The sequence below is a fragment of the Gallus gallus genome, chromosome 19 (genome assembly GCF_016699485.2).
Source record: "Gallus gallus isolate bGalGal1 chromosome 19, bGalGal1.mat.broiler.GRCg7b, whole genome shotgun sequence".
Taxonomy (NCBI): Eukaryota; Metazoa; Chordata; class Aves; order Galliformes; family Phasianidae; genus Gallus; species Gallus gallus.
In genome coordinates, this window is record NC_052550.1 from 5292711 (window position 1) to 5312866 (window position 20156).

The 20156-nt window shown below is 53.7% G+C and overlaps 3 protein-coding genes across 4 annotated transcripts; 1 reads left to right on the forward strand and 2 right to left on the reverse strand.

Moving 5' to 3' along the window:
* Positions 1-56: 56 nt before the first annotated feature.
* On the reverse strand, positions 57-1308 carry LOC417536 (chemokine ah221). The gene is given in 3 exon segments (NM_001030712.2): positions 57-565; positions 729-837; positions 1099-1308. Coding segments are annotated over 3 exon segments (276 nt in total). The 5' UTR covers positions 1172-1308; the 3' UTR covers positions 57-471.
* A 1975-nt stretch (positions 1309-3283) lies between these two features.
* Positions 3284-7623, forward strand: LOC101747625 (PHD finger protein 7-like). Of its 2 annotated transcripts, XM_040650371.2 has the most exons (9): positions 3284-5600; positions 5700-5791; positions 5875-5976; positions 6203-6327; positions 6408-6570; positions 6698-6804; positions 6893-7006; positions 7235-7353; positions 7482-7623. In XM_040650371.2, exons 1-9 carry the CDS (start codon positions 5459-5461, stop codon positions 7508-7510), a joined length of 993 nt encoding a protein of 330 aa, XP_040506305.1. In that variant the 5' UTR covers positions 3284-5458; the 3' UTR covers positions 7511-7623. The 2 variants fall into 2 exon arrangements, with proteins under 2 accessions (XP_040506305.1, XP_040506304.1); XM_040650370.2 differs by having other exon boundaries at positions 3284-5791.
* Positions 7624-8396: 773 nt separating this feature from the next.
* LOC121106433 (C-C motif chemokine 3-like) lies at positions 8397-9400 on the reverse strand. The gene is made up of 3 exons (XM_040650373.2): positions 9258-9400; positions 8890-8998; positions 8397-8726 (listed from the first exon to the last, which is right to left on the reverse strand). The coding sequence occupies exons 1-3, from the start codon at positions 9328-9330 to the stop codon at positions 8633-8635; spliced, it is 276 nt and encodes a 91-aa protein (XP_040506307.1). The 5' UTR covers positions 9331-9400; the 3' UTR covers positions 8397-8632.
* Positions 9401-20156: the final 10756 nt, after the last annotated feature.

Sequence of the window (20156 nt, forward strand, 5' to 3'; positions counted from 1 at the left end):
GCAGGACGAAACATCAACGCCGCTACTGCTACTGCAGGGAACCGAGACAAAGGGTTTTGATAGTCCAAGTAATTTATTTTGGCATCAAAACTCCTGACTCCTTACTGGACTGCTGCATCTAATTGTGACTGCTGCCCAGAGAGGCTCTGGATGCCCCATCCCTGGAGGTGTTCAAGACCAGCTTGAATGGAGCCCTGGGCAACCTGGACTGGACTGCATCTGGAGGATCGGGGTTGGAACTTGGTGATCCTTGGGGTCCCTTCCAACCCAAGCCTTCCTATGATTCTATCATTCCATGTGTTACACTATTCTTCCATTGACACCTTTTCTGTTGCTTATCAAAATAAATACTTAAATTAACATAAATAAGTTAAATACATGAAGTTTCCTGTTGAAGAAGGCGCAGTTCAAGTGCTCTGGTGCGTGAGTGGTGCTGAGGACCAAGTCCAGTGGCGCGAGAGCAGGATAGGGTCAGTTTTCTTGCTCCTGCAAGAGTTCCAGGCGTTTCTGCACCCAGGACTCCTCGGGGTTTGCACATATCTCCCTCCCTTTCTTGGTCACCAGGCTGCACGGAGAAAACCAGCGTTAGGTTCACACAGTGTTGGGTCCTGCAGGCAGCACCCACGTGTCCCCAGCCACACTCCCGTCCCCTCCCAAGCACCCTCCGAGCTCTGGGATACTGTCATGGTATCACACTGCAACCACCCCAGCTGTGACTGGATACTCACATCACCGCTGGCAGGCGGCATTTGCTGCTGGTGATGTAGGCGGAGGCAATGAGGCTGCGTGGGACGGGACGTTGAACGTAGGACAAGCAGCAGGTTGAGGGTAGGCCATCTGTGAAGAGAGAGAAACAGAGCCCTGGTGAGACCCCACAGATGCCCTCCCTGGGACTTTACAAGGATCTCCCATCACACATCCAACCCCTCGTGCCATATCCGCCAAGGAAACCCGTAGAGTCCCTCTCTCCAAGACGGAGCCCCAGCACTGGTGGCAGTCCCCCACAGCCCACCATGAAGGTCCCATCCATGAGAACGGGGCTCCCAGGCTGGCAGGGATGGGCACCCAGACACAGGGACACAGCATGACCCGACTCACCCAGGTGGGCCACAGCCGAGGAGCAGAGGGCCAGGAGGAGCAGAGCGGCCAGGGCGGCTGCGGAGCCCTTCATGCTGCTGCGGGACGTTGGCACGGCGAGCGGGGCTGGAGCTGGGTGGCTGCAGGGCTCTGCTCTGCACAATGCTCAGCCCCTGCTGCACTGCCACTTTTATCCCGCCGCTGCTGGGCGGGCACAGGGGTTCAAGGAATAAAGACTGAAGTGCATCATGCAAAGGAAATTGCGTCAGGATCCCCAGATTTTGCTGAGCTGGGAATAGAAAGGAAGCCGCCAAAGGGGAAGTGCAGGTCACAGGGCCACTGCTTTCATGGAATCATAGAATAGCAACATTGAATTATTACGGCTGGAAAACATGTGTAAGATCATCTTGACCAGCCATCCACAGATTCCATTCTGGTTACCACTGCATGGCCAGCACCGTCAGCCCCACACAGGCCTGCTCTGCTGCCACAGCACGGACACCCACAGACACCACCACCACTGCTGGCAGAAAAGCACTGCCGGAAGCAACATCCAAACGGAGCCACAGCTTTGCCTGAAATACCACTTCTCAATGTGCCCCATGGCAGGGGAGCAGAGTTGGCTACAGAACAATGTGTTCCGCAGACATGCACCTCCGCTGGTGAAGCCAGCTCTTTGTGGGATATCTAGAAAAGGAGAGATGACATAGGAATGAGGCTGAGTTGACTCGAAGCCACCAGGAATGTCACTTCTGTCCTTTCTGATGCCACAAGCCGCAGCTCACTCTGGAAAGATCTCCCTTAAAATATCTGTACGCATATTCCAACTTAGAGTCCTCAACGGTTGGAGGAAACTGCCCCCAAAATCTCAGCCTGGGATATGGGGCAAACAGCTTTTAGGCTGCTCAGGGAACTACTTAGGGACGTCCCCTGGGAAGCTGCTTTTTGAAGACACCGGGATCCACCAGTGCTGGGCATGAGTGGGAGGACCACGACTGCGGTAATGATCCGCTCCCAGCCAACCGCGAGCTCGTGCGGGATTCGCAGCTCCACCGCCATGCACAGAAACCCGAGGGGCCCAGTGGGATTCATCCCAGGGTACTCAGAGAGCTGGCGACGGCACTGCGAGGCCTCTCTCAGTGCTTTCCCATCTGTTCTGGGGATCTGGAGAGCTCCCGGTTGACTGGAAGCTGGCAAATGGTCCAGTTTTCCGGAAGAGGAAGGAAGCAGAGCCTGGTAACTCCAGGCCTGTCAGACTCAGTTTGGTGCCTGGCAGAACGATGGAGGAAATTCTGCTGGGAGTTACTGAACAACAGCTGAAGGACAGCGTGCCCATGGGTCACAGCCAGCACCCCTTCACGAAGGGGAGGAACCGTTTGACAAACTTCATTTCCCTTCGCGACAAAGCCACCATTCTAGTTGACCAAAGGAAGCCACTCGCCGTTCTCTCTTTGGATCTCTGTAAGACTTTATTACTTCGCACCCTTTGTCTCTGCTTTACCAAATGCCCAGCACACAGCTAGGCAGAAACGTGACGCGATGGGTGAGCAGATGGCTGATGGGTCGGGCCCCAGGGTTCTAAAGGTGGGGGTCCATCAGGCTGCCGGCCCGGCACCAGCAGCGTTCCCCAGGGCTCCGTTTTCGGGCCAGCTGTCTTTCACGTTTTCATCGGTGATTTGGGTGCAGGGCTGGGAGGTGTTCTGAGCGAGTTTGCTGCTGAGGCTGAAAGCAGAGATCTCTGCTGATCGCAGAGAGATGTGCACGGAGCTGAAGCAGAGCGAGCGCGGGCTGCTGCAGCAGGGAAGGGGCAGCCGTGGTGTCAGCACAGCCTGCGGGACGTGACTGCAGAGCAGCCCTCAGAGAGGGCCCGGGGAGTCTGCGCAGCCCTCTCAGCCCTCGGAGGTCCGTATGCGGGCACGCAACGGCCCGGGCCCGCCTGCCCCGCCGGCTGCCCCCCGCGTTGTGTTATCACAGAGCGATGCCGTCGCGGGCCCGGCTGAGAAGAGCAGCGCGCCCCGCAAGGCCGGCCCGCGCAAAATGGCGGCGCCACGCGGCGTCCCCCAGCCGCGCTTTCCCGCCCGGCCCCGCTCCCCGTCGCCGCGCGCCCCGGGCGCTGATTGGACACCCGCGGGGCTTCGGCCGCCGTCTCCTCCCCTTCCGCCCACAGCGCGTTCTGCACCCCCCGGGCTGTTGGGGGCACAGCTCCGTGCACAGCGTGCTATAGCGGAGAGAAGGACTGCACGTCCTTCCTTCGTGGCACCTGTGCTGCTCATGGCGGCTGCGGTTCCTCCCAGGAGCAAAGGGGCGGCGCTGATCTCTGCTCCATGGGGACAGCGGCAGGGCCGAGGGACGGCACGGAGCTGTGTCAGGGGAGGCTCGGGCTGGATAGCAGGGAACGGTTGTGCCCCGGAGGCCGGTGGGCACGGAGCAGCTCCCCAGGGCAGCGGGCGCAGCCCCGAGCTGCCGGAGCTGAGGGAGCGTCCGTGGAACTCCCTGACACGCGGCCTAACGCTGGGTGCTGCTGTGCGGAGCCAGGAGCTGGGCCGGGTGAATCTCAGGGCGCCCTTCTGCCTAACACCAGTCCTAACATCAGCCAGAACCGCGCACAGGAGGATCAGCTCCCTCTCCCTGCAGCCCACGCTCCTTTTCGTGCAGCCCACGGGGCTGTCAGCCTTGTGGGCTGGCGGGGCACACTGCTAGCTCGCGGTCAGCCGCTCTCTGCAGGGCTGCTCTCCAACAGCTCAGCCCCCAGCCTGGACTGGTGCATGCGGTTGTTCCTTCCCAGATGCGGGACCCTGCACGTGCCCTTGTTAAAGCTCGAGACATCCTGCTCTGCCCACCTCCCCAGCCGGTGGAGATCTCTCTGAACAACTCACTCCATGGGATGACCCTAATGAAAGGTGAAAGGTCACAGCTGGCTTTAAAGACGTGCCTGAACGTGGCACGGAGGAGCACCCAGAGTCGAGGCGACCTTCCTGTCTGCGCTCTGCTGTTTTGGATCAATCTCCCATAGAAGCACCTGGGCCAGGATGCCGTCGTCACCCCAAGGGGATGTGTGGAGGTCAGGGCTGGCCCCGGAGAGCCGAGCCCACCCTGGGAAGTGGTGGGATGTGGGCATCCCAAATGTGTGCAGCACATTGGTGGGATGTGTGCAGCAGGGGCTGAGCATTGTGCAGAGCAGAGCCCATAAGCCAGCTGGCTCCAGCCCTGCTTCCCATGCCCGTGTCCTCCAGCACCATGAAGGGCTCTGCAGCTGCTCTGGCTGCTCTTCTCCTCCTGGCCTTCTGCTCCTCGGCCACGGACGCCTTTCCTATTGGCAGTAGTGCTAAGATGGGTCTTACATTTTCCCCTTGGGGCAGCAGGAGGCACTGTCCCTACTTGGTAGCGTTCTGGGTTCTGGAGAATCCCCATCCCCATGGATGGAACCAGCATGGCGCTGAGTGTGGGCAATTGCCACGAATGCTGGTGTTCAGCTTTGGAGATGGGGTCTTCTGGGGGATATGACATGAGTAGGGGGTGGCTGATGGCAAATCCTCAGGGAGCCCCGGGTACAGCACCTCGCCATGGCTCTGTTTTTCTGCACCCACTGATGGCATCCCCTTAATCTGCTGCTACAGCCTCATTGCCTCTGTCTACGCCACCAGCAGAACCCGCTCCCAGCCAGCACTGACGTGAGTACGCAGACAGGGTTTGGAGTACGACACCACGACTCTGACCCACAGGTGGCCAGGAGGGGATGGCAGTGTGGTTGGGGACATGTGGCTGCTGCAATCTGGACCCAGCACCCCATTGCCCCAGTGGTGCGTTTCTCCCTGCAGCGTGGTCACCAACAAGGAGGAGAAATGAGCAGACCTGGAGCAGTTCTGGGTGCAGGTACTCCTGGAGGTCTTCCAGAACAGCAAAGCTGCTCTCCCACCACCGCGAAGGAAGTGAAAACACGGAGATGATGCACAAGACATCAGAATGCTTGTTGAGGAGTCGGGTGCTCTGATGCCTAAGTAAACCTCTTGCACAAGGAAACTAGGATTGGGTGGTTTATTTGCAACACCATCTTCAGTCCACATCCTTCCATGATTTGTGAGTTGGTGTGCGTCCAACTCCCTGTTGGAGTTCAATGCCACCCAGCACGGCCCAGGGGGCAGATGTGGGCATCCCAAACCCACCCCTCAGGGCCCCCAGCGCCCCGCGAGCGCTCACATCCCCGCCCCGGGGCTCTGCTCATTGTGACATCGGCACCGCGTCACCAACACGCGCCTTCTCACTGTGACATCACAGTGTGCAGGGCTGCCTCACACAGCGCACGCCCGTGTCCCCCCATTCCCGGCTAGCTCTGGATCGAGGAAGCAGCACCGCTGCTTTGCTCCAGAAGTAAAGCCCAGGAATGGACCCGAGGTCTCAATGCCTCAGTGCGCCACAGGCCAGTCCTTCCACCAGCCACTCTGCAGCACGGCGCAGGGCACGGGCAACGCCCGAGCGGGAGCCGTCCCCCCCAAAAGAGAAGCAGCGCGTCTCTGAGGACGAAGGTGAGTGCAGAGCATCCCCAGAGGGGACGAGCCTCTGCCATGTGCTGGTGTCACCCTGCTGCCATGCTTGGGGTGACATTGCCCTCGTCCTCATGGCAGGGTGCGGGCTGTGCAAGCGGACAGACTACGACCCCGATATCTATGGAGAGACGTGCCGGCAGGACAGGCTCTGCGTCCATGAGAACTGCCTGGTGAGCCCCAACCCCCGGCCCCCGGCCCTGTGCCAGCCGCTGCCCCCCAGACGCAGCAACAGCTCCCCGCTTGCCTCCCGCAGTACCACGCCAGCGGGCTGTACCAGCACGGCGCTGACGATGAAGGATTCTTCGGATTCCTCCTCCCCGACATCGAGCAGGCGCTGCAGCGCGTGGCAGAGAAGGTGAAATAGGACGACGTGTCCCCACCTCGGTCCCCGTGCCGCGTGGCTGGGAGGCTCCAGCAGAGCCCTCGTTGTCCCAAAAGACCCATCGCTGCCCTGATCCAAATTGATTAGTGCTGCGGTGTCCCCAGCCATGTGGCCCTCTAGATCGCCACCGTGCTCTGCTGGGCAAGGGTCACCTGCGGGTGCACGGCACTGACGCCCAGCACCGCACTGCTGTCCCCAGGTGTGCTGTGTCTGCCGGCGGCGGGGCGCCTCTGTCCGCTGCCATCGCCGGAGATGCTCCCGCACCTTCCACTACCCGTGCGGAAGAGAACGCGGCTGTGTCTCCCAGTTTTTTGGGGAGTACAGGTGAGTGCGGGCACCCGCACGGCTGCAGGAGGGACGGGGCAGGGGGCTGAGCTGAGCTGCCGCCTCCATCCGTCCTGCAGGTCCTTCTGCTGGCAGCACCGGCCGACGCAGCAGGTGCAGCTGCTGAGACAGCAGCACCCCCAGTGTGCCATCTGCTTGGAGGCGGTGGAGGGACGCCCCAGCTACAACACCCTCATCTGTCCCTCCTGCACCAGCGCGCATTTCCACCGCCACTGCATCCAGGTAGGCGGCATTGCCGCAAGACCTCAACAGCATCGTCCCCAGCACCACCCAACCCCGCAACCCTGGCGTCATCCCCAGCCCTGGGGCAATGCGTAGGGCCCCCCGGCTGATGTTCCCCCTTCTCCAGGGCCAAGCTCTGCGCGCTGCCCTGCACCACTTCCGCTGCCCGCTCTGCCAGGACATGCAGACCTTCCAGGCTGAGATGTTCCGTCTTGGCATCAAAATCCCTGACAGGTCAGCACCCACCACCACCCTGCAACCACCCGGCCCCCTCCCACCTCCCCTCGCACCGCACTCAGCTGTCCCCGGATCCCTCCCGCAGGGATGCAGCCTGGGAGGAAGAAGGAGCCTTCAATGAGCTCTACCAGCGGCACAACTCCTGCGATGCCAGCCTGTGCCTGTGCTCGCTGGGACGGGACTACTCAAACAACACGGGGTGAGTGTGCTCTGACCCCAAAGCCGTGGCGGCGTGGCGCCTTCATCCCCTCCTTCCAGCTGGGATGGAGGCTGGCCGGGATGCTGCGCTCAGCACGGCACGAGCTGTGCACTGGTAGCTCAGTGCCAGCCACCAGAGTGGGAGTGGCACGGACCACCCCAGGGCTGGCATCCCACAGCCCCGGCACCCCTGGTGACCGTGCGGCTCGGGCTTCTGTCGCTCCCCCAGGCCTTGGAGGATGCTGCTCTGCAGCTCCTGTGCTTCGTGCGGGACTCACCAGCGCTGCTCTGCCATCCCAGAGGACGCTGAGTCGTGGGAGTGCAGCGGCTGCAGTGGTGTGGGCACCGGTAAGAAATGCAGCACGGGGTCCCCATAGACACGTGGCCATTTGTCCTCGGGTTGGAGATGTCCTCCCCGTTGGAGCCACGACGGGCACACAGATGTGCACCTGCGCTCATCTCCACGCACCTTTCAGCCCCTTCCGTGTCAGCCCCGGCGCAGTGATCCCTGCACAGCACCCCAGCTCCTGGCACTTCGGCTCCAGCACGACAGGCTGCCATGCTGCAGGGACACCCCGACGCCCAGCTGCCTGCGCAGCCCACAGGAAGCCCCGCGGCCACTCCGCTCTCCCAGCCGACCACAGGAGAGTTTGCTGATGTGGCGGAGCACTGCAGGACGAAACATCAACGCCGCTACTGCTACTGCAGGGAACCGAGACAAAGGGTTTTGATAGTCCAAGTAATTTATTTTGGCATCAAAACTCCTGACTCCTTACTGGACTGCTGCATCTAATTGTGACTGCTGCCCAGAGAGGCTCTGGATGCCCCATCCCTGGAGGTGTTCAAGACCAGCTTGAATGGAGCCCTGGGCAACCTGGACTGGACTGCATCTGGAGGATCGGGGTTGGAACTTGGTGATCCTTGGGGTCCCTTCCAACCCAAGCCTTCCTATGATTCTATCATTCCATGTGTTACACTATTCTTCCATTGACACCTTTTCTGTTGCTTATCAAAATAAATACTTAATTTAACTTAAATACATGAAGTTTCCTGTTGAAGAAGGCGCAGTTCAAGTGCTCTGGTGCGTGAGTGGTGCTGAGGACCAAGTCCAGTGGCGCGAGAGCAGGGGAGGGTCAGTTTTCTTGCTCCTGCAAGAGTTCCAGGCGTTTCTGCACCCAGGACTCGGGGTTTGTACATACTGAGGTGACCTTCCTGTACACTGCACTTTGCTGTTGCTGAACTATTTCTCATAGAGGCACCCCAGCCAGGATGCCAGCATCACCCCACAGGGAAGTGCTGAGGTCAGGGCTGGCCCCCGAGAGCTGAGCCCACCCTGGGAGCTGAGAGAAGCAAAGGAATTTGATAGTTCATAGAGGAGACAAACAAAGGGGTTTGATAGTTCAAAAAATGTATTTAGGTATCAGAACAAGTAAGACCATATCAGATTCTTATGTAGTGATATGTTTTAAATTATTTTTGTATTTTTCATTTTCACAGAAATAAATATTTAATTTAACTTAAATAAGTTAAATAGAATAAATTCCCTATTGAAGATGATCCAGCTCAAGTGCTCTGGTGCGTGAGTGGTGCTGAGGACCAAGTCCAGTGGCGCGAGAGCAGGGGAGGGTCAGTTTTCTTGCTTCTGCAAGAGTTCCAGGCGTTTCTGCACCCAGGACTCCTCGGGGTTTACACATATCTCCTTCCCTTTCTTGGTCACCAGGCTGCACGGAGAAAACCAGCGTTAGGTTCACACAGTGTTGGGTCCTGCAGGCAGCACCCACGTGTCCCCAGCCACACTCCCGTCCCCTCCCAAGCACCCTCCGAGCTCTGGGATACTGTCATGGTATCACACTGCAACCACCCCAGCTGTGACTGGATACTCACATCACCGCTGGCAGGCGGCATTTGCTGCTGGTGATGTAGGCGGAGGCAATGAGGCTGCGTGGGACGGGACGTTGAACGTAGGACAAGCAGCAGGTTGAGGGTAGGCCATCTGTGAAGATTGAGAAACAGAGCCCTGGTGAGACCCCACAGATGCCCTCCCTGGGACTTTACAAGGATCTCCCATCACACATCCAACCCCTCGTGCCATATCCCCCAAGGACACCCCAAGAGATCCCATCTCCAAGACGGAGCCCCAGCACTGGTGGCAGTCCCCCACAGCCCACCATGAAGGTCCCATCCATGAGAACGGGGCTCCCAGGCTGGCAGGGATGGGCACCCAGACACGGACATAGCAATACCCAACTCACCCAGTTGTGCCACAGCTGAGGAGCAGAGGGCCAGGAGGAGCAGAGTGGCCAGGGCGGCTGCGGAGCCCTTCATGCTGCTGCGGGACGTTGGCACGGCGAGCGGGGCTGGAGCTGGGTGGCTGCAGGGCTCTGCTCTGCACAATGCTCAGCCCCTGCTGCACTGCCACTTTTATCCCGCAGCTGCTGGGCGGGCACAAGGTTTCAAGGAATTAAGATGAGCGCATCATACTAAGGAAATCGTGTCAGGGTCCCCAAATTTTGCTGAGCTGGGGATAGAAAGGAAACTGCAAAAGAGGAAGCACTGGCCACAGGGCCATCTCTTTCAGATTCCATTTTGGTGGCTAGAGTCGGAAGCTCTATGCAGGGCTGCTCTGCTACCATGGTATGGACACCCCCAGACACTGCTGCTGGTAGGAAAGCACTGCCAGAAGGAACACCTGAACTGAGCCACAGTTCTAACAGAAATACCACTTTCCAACGTGCCCAATGACAAAGTGTATTGGAATGTCTAAGTCACGGCCTGAAAGAGTGATTGAACACCTGGTCGAAGGCAGGGGCAACCCAGGGGAGCTCAGGTGCAAGCAATTCACCTGAGTGACTGGAAGGGCTGGAGCCAGGATCCACCCCTTCCCAGATCTCATTTAAGGGTTGGCATTGGAGGTGAGCATGTCTGTTGTTGGGGTTCCCTGCATTGCTGATGTCTTCTGGAGGTTAGTGGCTCTGTTTCTTTTGTTTCTGTGTCTGTGGCTGCTGTTTTTGGACTCTTTCTCCTTTGCTGTAGTGGAAGATTTTGTCTCCTTGCTTTTTTCATCCCTTTATGGTGTTACAGGAGGGTACTGAGTTGGCTACTGAATGGTGTGTTGGGCATACATTCATCTCTAGTACAAACACCTGCTCTTTGTTGGACTTCTAGAAAAGGAAAGATGGCGTAGGGATGTAGTTGAGTTGACCTGAAATCATTGGGGATGTCACCTTTATCCCTTTTGATGTTACAAGCTGCAGACTTATGCTGGAAATCTTGCAGGTACAGAGACAAAAGTAGTTCATAGGAACTGGTTCGCTGACTTGCTGTGCCCAGGCTGCAGCCTGCTGCAACCGCCCTAACTGCAGGACAGACAGAGGACATACATCTCTCTGCCTGAGGATGTTATTTCTGGCTCTTGCTGGTGAAGTTGTTGCAATTCCTGCTTATTCACCTCTTCCCAGCATGGACAACTTCATCTCATTCTGGTTATATATACTGGTTTAGCACTCCAGGAAAAAAATACTCTGGTTTCAGGGAGGAGAAGTGGCCCTGAGGTTAGGAGCTGAGAGAAGAGAGGGTTTTGCCAGAACCCTGAGATCAGCACATGGTAGCTTTGTAGACGAAAAATTGAGGCAATCACAGCATGACCAAAGAAAGGGTAGCACTGGCAGTTCCCAAAGGTAACTCACAATGTCCCTGTGGACACACATCCAGGAAGTGCTACGAAATCAGCACTTCTTTTTTCCCTTTTTCCATTCTTGCCCATACTGCTCTGTGGGTGTCCCAGTGGGTTCGCTGCCACCACTAATCCCAGCCTTCACACCTCAACCCTCACTGGAGGTGACTAAACCCTTGTGCTCTGAAGAGGCTGACTCATGCTGAGTGATGGTTGTGTCCATCCTTCCACCCTACAGCAGGGTTATGGTCCCCATTCACATGTAGGCTCATAGCAGTTGCTATGGCCCTTTGCCTATTGTGCCTTTCCCTTCTGGTAGACCCCTGCCCAGAGGGTATAACTCTCAGAGCTGGTTCAATGGGAGGTATAGGATGAGGAGAAGAGATTGTGGTTGTTTCTGGTAGGAAAAAAAAGCAGGCTACCCAGGGAGGTGGTGGAGTACCCATTCCTGGAAGCTTTCAAGAACTGTAGAGATGTGGCACTGAGGGATGTGGTCAGTGGGTATGGGGGGGGGGGGGGGGGGGGGGGGGGGGGGGGGAATGCATTGTGTTTGGACTTGGGGATCTGAGAGGTCTTTTCCAACCTTCATGACTTAATGATTCTAAACCCCCCTGGAGCCCTCCAGGAGGAGCCAGGCAGTGCTGACCCAGCCTCAGAGCCAGGGACAGGAACAATCTCTCCAGCTTCCTTCAGCTGCCTACATCACAGCTACTTCTAACCTGGTAGTGAAACTGGAGAAATTCAAAGCACCCTCTGTGTAAACAAACTCAAAGTTCAGAGTTTAGTCACCAGAAACCAGATGTTTTTGTGAGCCTCTCTGCCTATAAACATTCATCTTCCCCAGACCCTTGCCCACCAGCTGTCCCCTTGGCATCTCCCCTGACCTCCTAGGAGTGGGAGGGAAGACAACAGCATGCAACAAGCCATTACTATCAGGGCAAGGAGCAATTGGTGCTTGGAACAGCTGTGGGAGTGGGATGCCTCTAGGGAGTAGCCTCAAGCCAAGGCCCAACTCAAACAGAACTGGGTCCCAAGGCCATGTGTGGGAAAGCCCAGTGGCACTGGATGATGCTGGCTTGGGCGGATGAGCTTTGCCTTCCTAAGCAAAGAGGAAAGATGAAGAGCTTCTCAGTGCAATCATCCCTCTTCTGGGGATAACCATAGAAAACCTGCCATCCATTATGAACCTTAGTCGATCTCAAAACTACAAACATTCGTGCTGATGGAAATGGTAAAAGTATTTCCTCTTAACTGCAGAAGTTGTTGCCTAAGCTTTCACTTCTTCATTTAGATGAGAGTCGAACGGAACTTCTTACTGGATGCTGATGAAGAAATTCCTATTCTAACTGGAATAGAGGATATTTCAATGAATTACACAAAAGTGCAGCTCAGCAAAAAGTAGAAAGCTTGTGTTAGAGTGTTTAAGGAATTTAATATAAGGAAGTGATTTAAAGGGAGAGTGAAGAAATTACTTATGGTTTTAATTCTCCTGTGGTAGAAGACATCTGTATTCATATGACTTTCTAATGTGGCAGAGAAATCAAAAGCCAGCGTGGGGAGAGAAAACACAACTTGAATTCTTGTTGGCAGCACTTGCAAGTGGAGATTTCAGAGTAGCTGTTGGGGATGCAGGAGGGCAGAAAACACAGCTTTACAAATGAAAATACGGGAAAAAATAATAGGCCAAGATGAAGTGCCTTGTGTTAATGTGAAGGCAAACCAAAAAGAAGTTGTGGTCAAATACTCAGTGCAATTAAAAGTGTTGTAGCAGCAGATGGGCACACAGGTGCCCAGATGGAAAGCACAGACAGCTGCCTTAGTGTGGTGGGCTTCAGGAAAACCTCCCCAGCCCTGCACTGTTTGCCCAGAGGGAAAATGCCCACTGGTTGGCAGAAGTAGGATGTATTAATGGCCATGTCTCAAGGCAGAGGGATGTCCCTGCACATCTTTTGGGAGATGCTACCAGATTCATGCATTCCTGTGCAGTCCAGCCCTCCTGCCCTCGCTGTGCTCCGGTATGGGACAGAAGGAAACACAGAGCAAGGAAACTACAGGCAAGAAGAACTGAAAGAAACTGCCAGCACCGCAATCCCATGCAAGTGCAGAGAAAGCCATGTGTTATGCAACATCCGTCTAGGAAGCAACACTTGTCATTGATAAAAATTATGCAAAGAGATCCCGTGGCTGGAGGAAAAGGAAAATGCAGATCAGCCAAACAGCCTTACCCTATGGTGAGATATTGCTGACCCTCACATATGTTGTTTTACAGAGAATCCAGCAAAGCTAAATTCCTAAACCAATTCCTGCTATATCTTTTTGATTTGAAGACCTGGATGCTACTTTCACCCTCAGGGTCTTGGGCCGTGCCCTACAGAGACCCACAATAGGGATTTTTCTGTGGTCCTAGATCTAGCTCGTGCCTGTTCTCCCTCCTTCTTGAGTCCACTTTGAGCTGAAAACCCTCAGTTCCACAGCCAGGGGCCTGGGGACACCAGACTTAAGTATCTCTTGCTCCTTAAAGTAAATACATTTAATATAGAAGCATATGTAAATATGGGTAAATATGGTAAAGAAAGAAACACCCTGTGCAAGGAACAAGCATTTTATGTGAGAAAGGACTCTATTTTGCACAAATACAAATACATCCCTCAACAAATAGCAGGATCAACACTCAGACTCAAGTCAGAAGCTGACTCACCAGCCCACAGGCAGCTTCTTGCTACAGTGTCAGACTTTGCTCTACTCCACTACCACCAAACAGCCCCCGCAGTTTCCCCTATACTCCCCCACAGTGCCCCACATCCGGCTCTCTGCCTCCTGCAGCTCAGCTTGCACCTGGGGTCTCATCTGCACCCCTGCATTCAGGTAGAGCAAAGCCCTGGGGCTGGTTCTCAGCAGCTTTGGCTTTGCAAGGGCATATGGACTCTGGTCCCCCACAGGTACAGCCCTATAGCTCTTCTGCATGATTTGGTTGAGGCAGCAGCTCTCAAGCGTTGTCCCTGCAGAGATCAGCCCATGTGAACACTCCTTTGGGACATAAAGAAAAAAATAAGCCTGTCTGCAAAAAGTGGTTTCAATTATGAGTTTGCAGACACCGAGTATCCTCCTGCACCCAGACGTGGATTGCATAAGCTCCAGTTACATTAAGATGGGCTAAAAATAGAATATTATCTAAACTTGCATAGCTGGGGTTATCTCATAGCCATGCACTTGCTTCTGTCTTTCTTCTCTGTTTCGCCCTTGATGGGTCCTTCTACCACTTTTGTGTTTATTGTGCCTTGTGTCAAAATACCTCTTTTTGATATACCATTTCTCTCTTCAAATGGTTTTAACCACATCCCTTTCTTCTCCCGCATGAAAGGGTAAATAATCAGTGTTGAATGTTTCTTTTTAAGCTCCCTTCATCTATTTGCCCCACTCTTTTCAGTCTTTCATCTTCAAGTCTCTGAATGCTTTCATCACCTGCCTCAAAGCCTTCTGTGTCAGCTCCATCCCTCTCTGAGTCACAATGATCAGAGCTGAATGTGGCATTTGGAGATCATCCCACCTGTTTCTCCAACAACATTACAGGATTTGGAGAATTACTTTCTGTCCCATCCTTCGTGCTTTCCCATACATGGATTAAGCCCCAGACTTGGGGCACCGAAGATCAGCTCTAGAAAATAAGGAGATAAAATCCCTTATATTGATCTTTTATTTTAACCCAGTAAAGAACTTTGCTCAGAGAGGCTGTGGATGCCCCATCTCTGGAGGCACTCAAGGTTGGATGGGGCCCTGGATGGCCTGATCTAGTGGCTGGCCATCAGCGCATGGCAGGGGGTTGGAACTAAATGATCTTTAAGGTCCCCTCCAATCTAAGCCATTCTGTGGTTCTATCATTCTACGATGATTCTAAGTTTAACTTTCTAAAGAAAATGGCATATAGGCGATCCAAACGTCATAGAAGAGGAAAGGAACAGAGATTTCTAAGTTACGTGGGCTAAATACTCAGGATGCAAATATCTTTAAAAACTGGCCGTGAACTCAGAAGCATGACCGTAGGCCGTCTTCTTCCCTAAGCAGCTGTGATTCTTTTGACCTTTGATATAGAAATCAGTATTTCAGATGACCCTTAAGTGCATTTGCCAACAGCGGCCACCTAGCATGTTGCTTAGTCATAGAATCATAGGATCACAGAATCATTAAGTTTGGAAAGGATCTCTATGATCATCCAGTCCAACCATCCACCTACCACCAATATTGCCCACTAAGTTCCCTTAAAGCCCTAACCTTCTCCAACCCTGACTGATGGAAATAATCTTGTATTTTGCAAACATTTGCCTCCCATTGAACTCATCTCCTCCAGATCCTCACGCACTGCACAAGATGCAATAAATCAGCAGCACATCACGCACCAAGGCTAACCTCATCGCTTCCTTTTATAAGTTCACAGATATCTGCAACAAAGGAAATGCTGTAGATCTCACTCGTCTGGGCTCCAGTAAGACATTTGAGATGGTGCCACACAGTAAATTTTTAGCTAAGGAGGAGGAGATGTGACTGGCATATGTAATGTAAAGTGGGTAAGAGAGGTGCCTGTAAGGGGCATGGTGATAACTTCAGCTGGAAGGGGAAGTGCTGGACTGAGGGGAGGGTTACCAGTGCAGTTCCTTGAATTTCTGCCTGAAAAAAAAAAATGATTCTGCTTAACATTTGCATTAATGATCTTGGCACAAAAAGCAGAAGAACGCAAAGGAAATTTGCTGATGAGGCAGAATGAGATGCTATCATCAATCCAGGAGAGGCCAGGATATCACAGAGAAAGATTATAATGACCTTGAGGACTGGAGTAATGGGGAAGGGTTTGATTCAGTAGTGCAGACTGTACAATGCTGCTGCTGGGAACAACAGAGGGCAAGAGTAGCCATCCCTGTGCCAGAGTCCACGGCAATGTCTGGGGCAGGGAAAGACCCATGCTACAAATTATAGGGTTGAGGCAAGCCCCTAGCATTATACAGCATGAGAAGAGGCAAATGCAGTGAGCTCAGGGTGGACAAGGAAACAAGGGGTTATGACTGATCTGAGGGAACCTATCACAGAGGCCAACACCTGGGTGGAAAAGAGCTACTTCAGCTAGAGAGCACCCCTGGTATAATGATACAGGGCTAGAAGCTGGCTGTGAATGCAAACAGATGGGAAATTAGATTTTCACCTGGAAGCAGGCAGTTTCTCACGTGGGCTTCAGGTGAGCAGGACAGAAGATGCCATCACCATCCTGATGGACACAGTCCTGCTGACTTTCCTCCTGAATGTGGACTGGTTATCTTTAGGCCTGTAGACAGCAGCCTTCTGGAGCACTATTTTAAAAGCTGTCCCTAGCCACAATGCTGTTTTGAAGTGGGAAGTTCCATGGGGCCATACAAAGGCAGTCTGTTATCCCAGGGCAATTGCTGCATTCACTTATTGTCCTCCAGGACTGGAGATGATTTTGGTGGTTAATCTCCTCCAAATCATCTCTTGCGAGTCCCTCACAGCTTCCTGGGCTGATTCTCTGGTGAGTCAAAAGATTCTTACAACACTGCTTTAAATGATCAGTCTATTTCTATTGAGTTCCTCTTTTTTTGTCTGGAATCTCCCTTTTAGATTTACTGGCACGTTATTTCAGGGCTCAGCTTGCATGCCTTTCCCCTTGCTTCTCTCACCCCCAGGATGCAGGACTGAGTCATGAGGGTTATTTAATGTTCTCCCACTTCTATGCCCCCAACCTGCACCCACAACTTTCCCCTACTCCCTGTAATTGTAAATGTTGGAAAGACCTCTAAGGTCGTCCAGTCCAACCATCCACCTACCACCAATACTGACCACAGCCCTCAATGCCACATCTCTACAGTTCTTGAACGCCTCGTGGGACAGGGACTCCCACACCTCCCTGGGCAGCTGTACCACTGCAGCACTGCTCTTTAGGAGAACAAATTTTTCCTCATATCCAACCCAGACCTCCACTAGTGCAACTTGAAGCCATTCTTTTCTTTCCTTCCATGAGCCTCTGAGGGAGAGCACAGGGGGTTACAACTCATCAGCCAAGCTGTTGCACCTTGCCTTTACTTTTAGGACCAAGCTTGGAGTAATAGGGGGCGTCAGCCCTTTACTGCCCCTCAGGGGCAGCTCCTTCCTGCAGGCCTCATGCCATATCCCTGCTGGGTGTAACTCTGATCCTACAGAATGACACTAAGGAGAGGTGTTGCTCCTGATTCAAAGTGTTCTTTGGTGTGAAAGCTGCTCTTTACCCCAATCAAGGCATCTCCACGCAGCCCCAGGGCTGGGCTCCATAATGCTGATCCTCATCCCCGTGAAATCATAGAATCATGGAGAGGACCTTAAGGAACATCCATTTCCAACCCCTGCTGTGGGCTCATCCCCCCCCCCACCAGCTCAGGCTGCCCAGGGCCCCGTCCATGGCCTTGAGCACCTCTGGGGATGTGGCACCCACAGCTCCAGGCAGCAGTGCCAGGGCCTCACCACCCTCTGAGCAAAAAATTTCTTCCTAACATCAGATTTGCTTTGCAGGGCAACAGAAAGGAGCCCCAGAGAGTGCAGGAAACCAGAAATAACAACACATAGCTCAGTGTTTCACCTAGAGCCATCCTTTACCCACAGATGTGCCACTAGGACTAATGCCACACAGCGATCGGAGCAGGCCTGGCTGTGCTGCTTTTGCCCTACACACCCATGTACCCACTTAGAGACCACCATTTATGCAGATGTTAGTGGGGAAAGGTGTCCCAGCCCAGATGTGCCTCGCTTCTAAGCTGTCCTGATTGCTGGAGAGCTGCTCTGTGGGTGCCAGGCCAGTCCTGCTCCATGCCAGCCCCACAGCCCATCCCTTGAAGGAATAAGGGAGAAGCTGGAGTGGGGTCATGCTCAGACTCAATTCCACATCATGAGCTTGAGATAAAAGAGGGGGAACTGCTGCCCACAGAGGTGAGAGCAGGGTAAGTACAGCCTGTGTGGCTCAGCCCCAAGCCCTGCTCCCAAAGGTCCCTTTCCAAGGCCTCATTCACGGGTTTACGTTCTGAGATCTCCAACCATGTTTGTGACACAACATTCAAAATGGGGGTTCTGGCTTAATGCCCTTCAAGTCCTGAGGTTTAAACATGAGTGCAGGGATGTTTGGGTACAGAAGGACACAGGGAGTTTGCAGCCGCCCCCAGCAACAGAGAGTAAAAATCTCAGGCACAAGAAACCACAACGGATCCTACTGGCTCAGAGTGCACATGGCTAGGCAGGAGTGAGGCAGCAGCACAGCCTCTGCTGCTGAAAAGAGCTGCAGGGCTGACAGCCTGCTTGCAAGGAAGAAGAGGAAGAAGCCTGAGAGTAATTCTGCAACAGCAGCCAGCAAAGACAGGATGTGAACTCATCACACTGCGGATGACTGGGCTCCCTAAAAACAGCAGCGCAGGGAGGAAAAGGTCAAGGGCAGATGACTCAGGAGGCTGCAGCACCCACCTTGTGGTGCTGGGTTAACCCTGCAGCTCAGCAAGGTGAATACAGACTGGCTGATCTTCACAGCAGATCCCTGGGTAAATCAGAGGATACAGAGAGGATGTGGTGGCTCTGAAGATGCTGAGATGCCTCAGCACAGTGGGCTCAGGAGCCAGGGCACACACAGAAGTGCAGCTGGATTTGGGGAGAGCAGTAATGCCTCAGCAGATCAGGCAGGAACTGCATGCAACCCTCGTTTGCTAACACTGGATGAAGTTCAGAGACAACTAACCTGTTCTTCACTCTTACAGCTCAGATCAGGAGCAACCAGCTGAGTAAGAGCATGTGGTTTTCTATCTGTGCTCTTAATGAAGGCAGGGAGAGCCCCTCAGGGTCAGAGCAAGTGGTTTTTTCAGAGAAACAGAGAAAACAGGGCTGTAGAAAGTCTTCACCTTCCACACAGAAGACAAAGGCTCACTCCAGGAACAGACTTCCTCACTCTGCTAGCATTCCCTCCCTGCTGCTATATTTTCTTCTTCCATTTTTGGTTTTAGTATGACACCAGAGTATCACTTCTTAACCAGCACGTTCAGTTTGTTCAGTCTTCCTTGCAATAGAATCAGAGAATCACAGAATGGTTTGAGAAAGAAAGGGCCCTTAAAGGCCATCTGGTCCCACTGCCTGCAGTGCACACGGGCACCCACAGCCCCATCAGTGCTCACAGCCCTCCAGCCTGACCCTGGGGGTGTGCAGGGATGGGCTCTGGTCCTGTCTGGGCAGCCTTTGCAGTGTCTCACCGCCCCTATTGGAAACAACTTCTTCCTTACATCCATTCTAAATCTCCCTTCTGTTAGTTTGAAGCTATTTCCCCTTGTCCTATCACAACTGACCCTGCTCAAGAGTCTGTCCCCCTCTATCATATAGCCCCTCTTTAGTAGTCCTTTATGTACTTGTACTGTTCTCAAGCCCTCTTTAGATCACTCACTGCGCTTCCATACTCTGCAAATTTAACAGGCCTGTATTTGTATCAAAGAGCACTAAAGAAAATATCAAGCAGCACAGGACCTGCGGGGTCCCACAGGCTTCTGGCTCACTCAGAAGATCCATTTTCACCCTCAGAAATCCATTCAGAGATCCACTCAGAAGGCCCTTTTCAAAGTCAAATGATGACAACCATAGAATCCTAGAATGGCTTGGGTTGGAAGGGACCTTAAAGACCACCCGGTACCAAACCCCTGCCAAGACCTGGGTGCCCCCCAGCAGCTCAGGCTGCCCAGGGCCCCTCCAGCCCACCCTTGGTCACCTCCAGGGATGGGGCACCCACAGCTTCTACTTCTTCTGACACAATTATGTGTCAGGACTATTAGAGGACATTTCTGCAACACTGGGAGCTAGCTCATACCCATGGGACTAAGCTGTGCATGTAATAGTCACTCCTCAGACTATAGCACTTACACATCTTGAATTCCCATTAAAAATTATGACAGGTTAAACTCCAGGAAGAGAACAACAGCAAGCTCAGGTTGGTGTGGGAACGTAGAGATCGGCAGACATGGTCAAGCAGTAATGTAGGGCCTCCTAGCCCAGCTGATCTGAGCTGATGAGGAGCACATCTGAACAGGCTGCACTTCAGCACCATCTGCTGCCTGCAGGTCCACAGACCATCACCACAATCAGCTGCATCTCCAGCCCCAAACGTTCAAAGCTGCTGGCAGCATCCCCCAATGAACACCTTGCTCTTTCGGATGACAAATCTTGCAATGACTGATTAGAGCAGTGTATCTTTGTTCTCCACTTTGCCCTGGGGGAATTCAGGGCTCACACTTCTCACTTTCTCCAAAGGAAGGAAAACCCCACACTCTCAACATAGCTGTCATTGTTTGAGGAGGCAGCCAACACTACGAGTGAGGATGAGCATCAGAAGCACCAATATCCAAGCACAATTGCTCAAGTACCTACTCAGGTTTTAAGCAAACTTCTCTTTGCAGTGCCTTCCCAGCAACAGACGGGTACCTCT

What these genes read in the sequence shown, in the direction of transcription:
- LOC101747625 (XM_040650370.2), top strand. Translation starts at nt 5,459, where the DNA reads ATGGACCCGAGGTCTCAATGCCTCAGTGCGCCACAGGCCAGTCCTTCC. An exon ending in CAGTTTTTTGGGGAGTACAG is followed by an intron (nt 6,328 to 6,407) that starts GTGAGTGCGGGC and finishes TCCGTCCTGCAG; the next exon opens with GTCCTTCTGCTGGCAGCACC. An exon ending in TCCACCGCCACTGCATCCAG is followed by an intron (nt 6,571 to 6,697) that starts GTAGGCGGCATT and finishes CCCCTTCTCCAG; the next exon opens with GGCCAAGCTCTGCGCGCTGC.
- LOC121106433 (XM_040650373.2), bottom strand. Translation starts at nt 9,330, where the DNA reads ATGAAGGGCTCCGCAGCCGCCCTGGCCACTCTGCTCCTCCTGGCCCTC. An exon ending in CTCAGCTGTGGCACAACTGG is followed by an intron (nt 8,999 to 9,257) that starts GTGAGTTGGGTA and finishes CAATCTTCACAG; the next exon opens with ATGGCCTACCCTCAACCTGC. An exon ending in TGCCGCCTGCCAGCGGTGAT is followed by an intron (nt 8,727 to 8,889) that starts GTGAGTATCCAG and finishes TTCTCCGTGCAG; the next exon opens with CCTGGTGACCAAGAAAGGGA.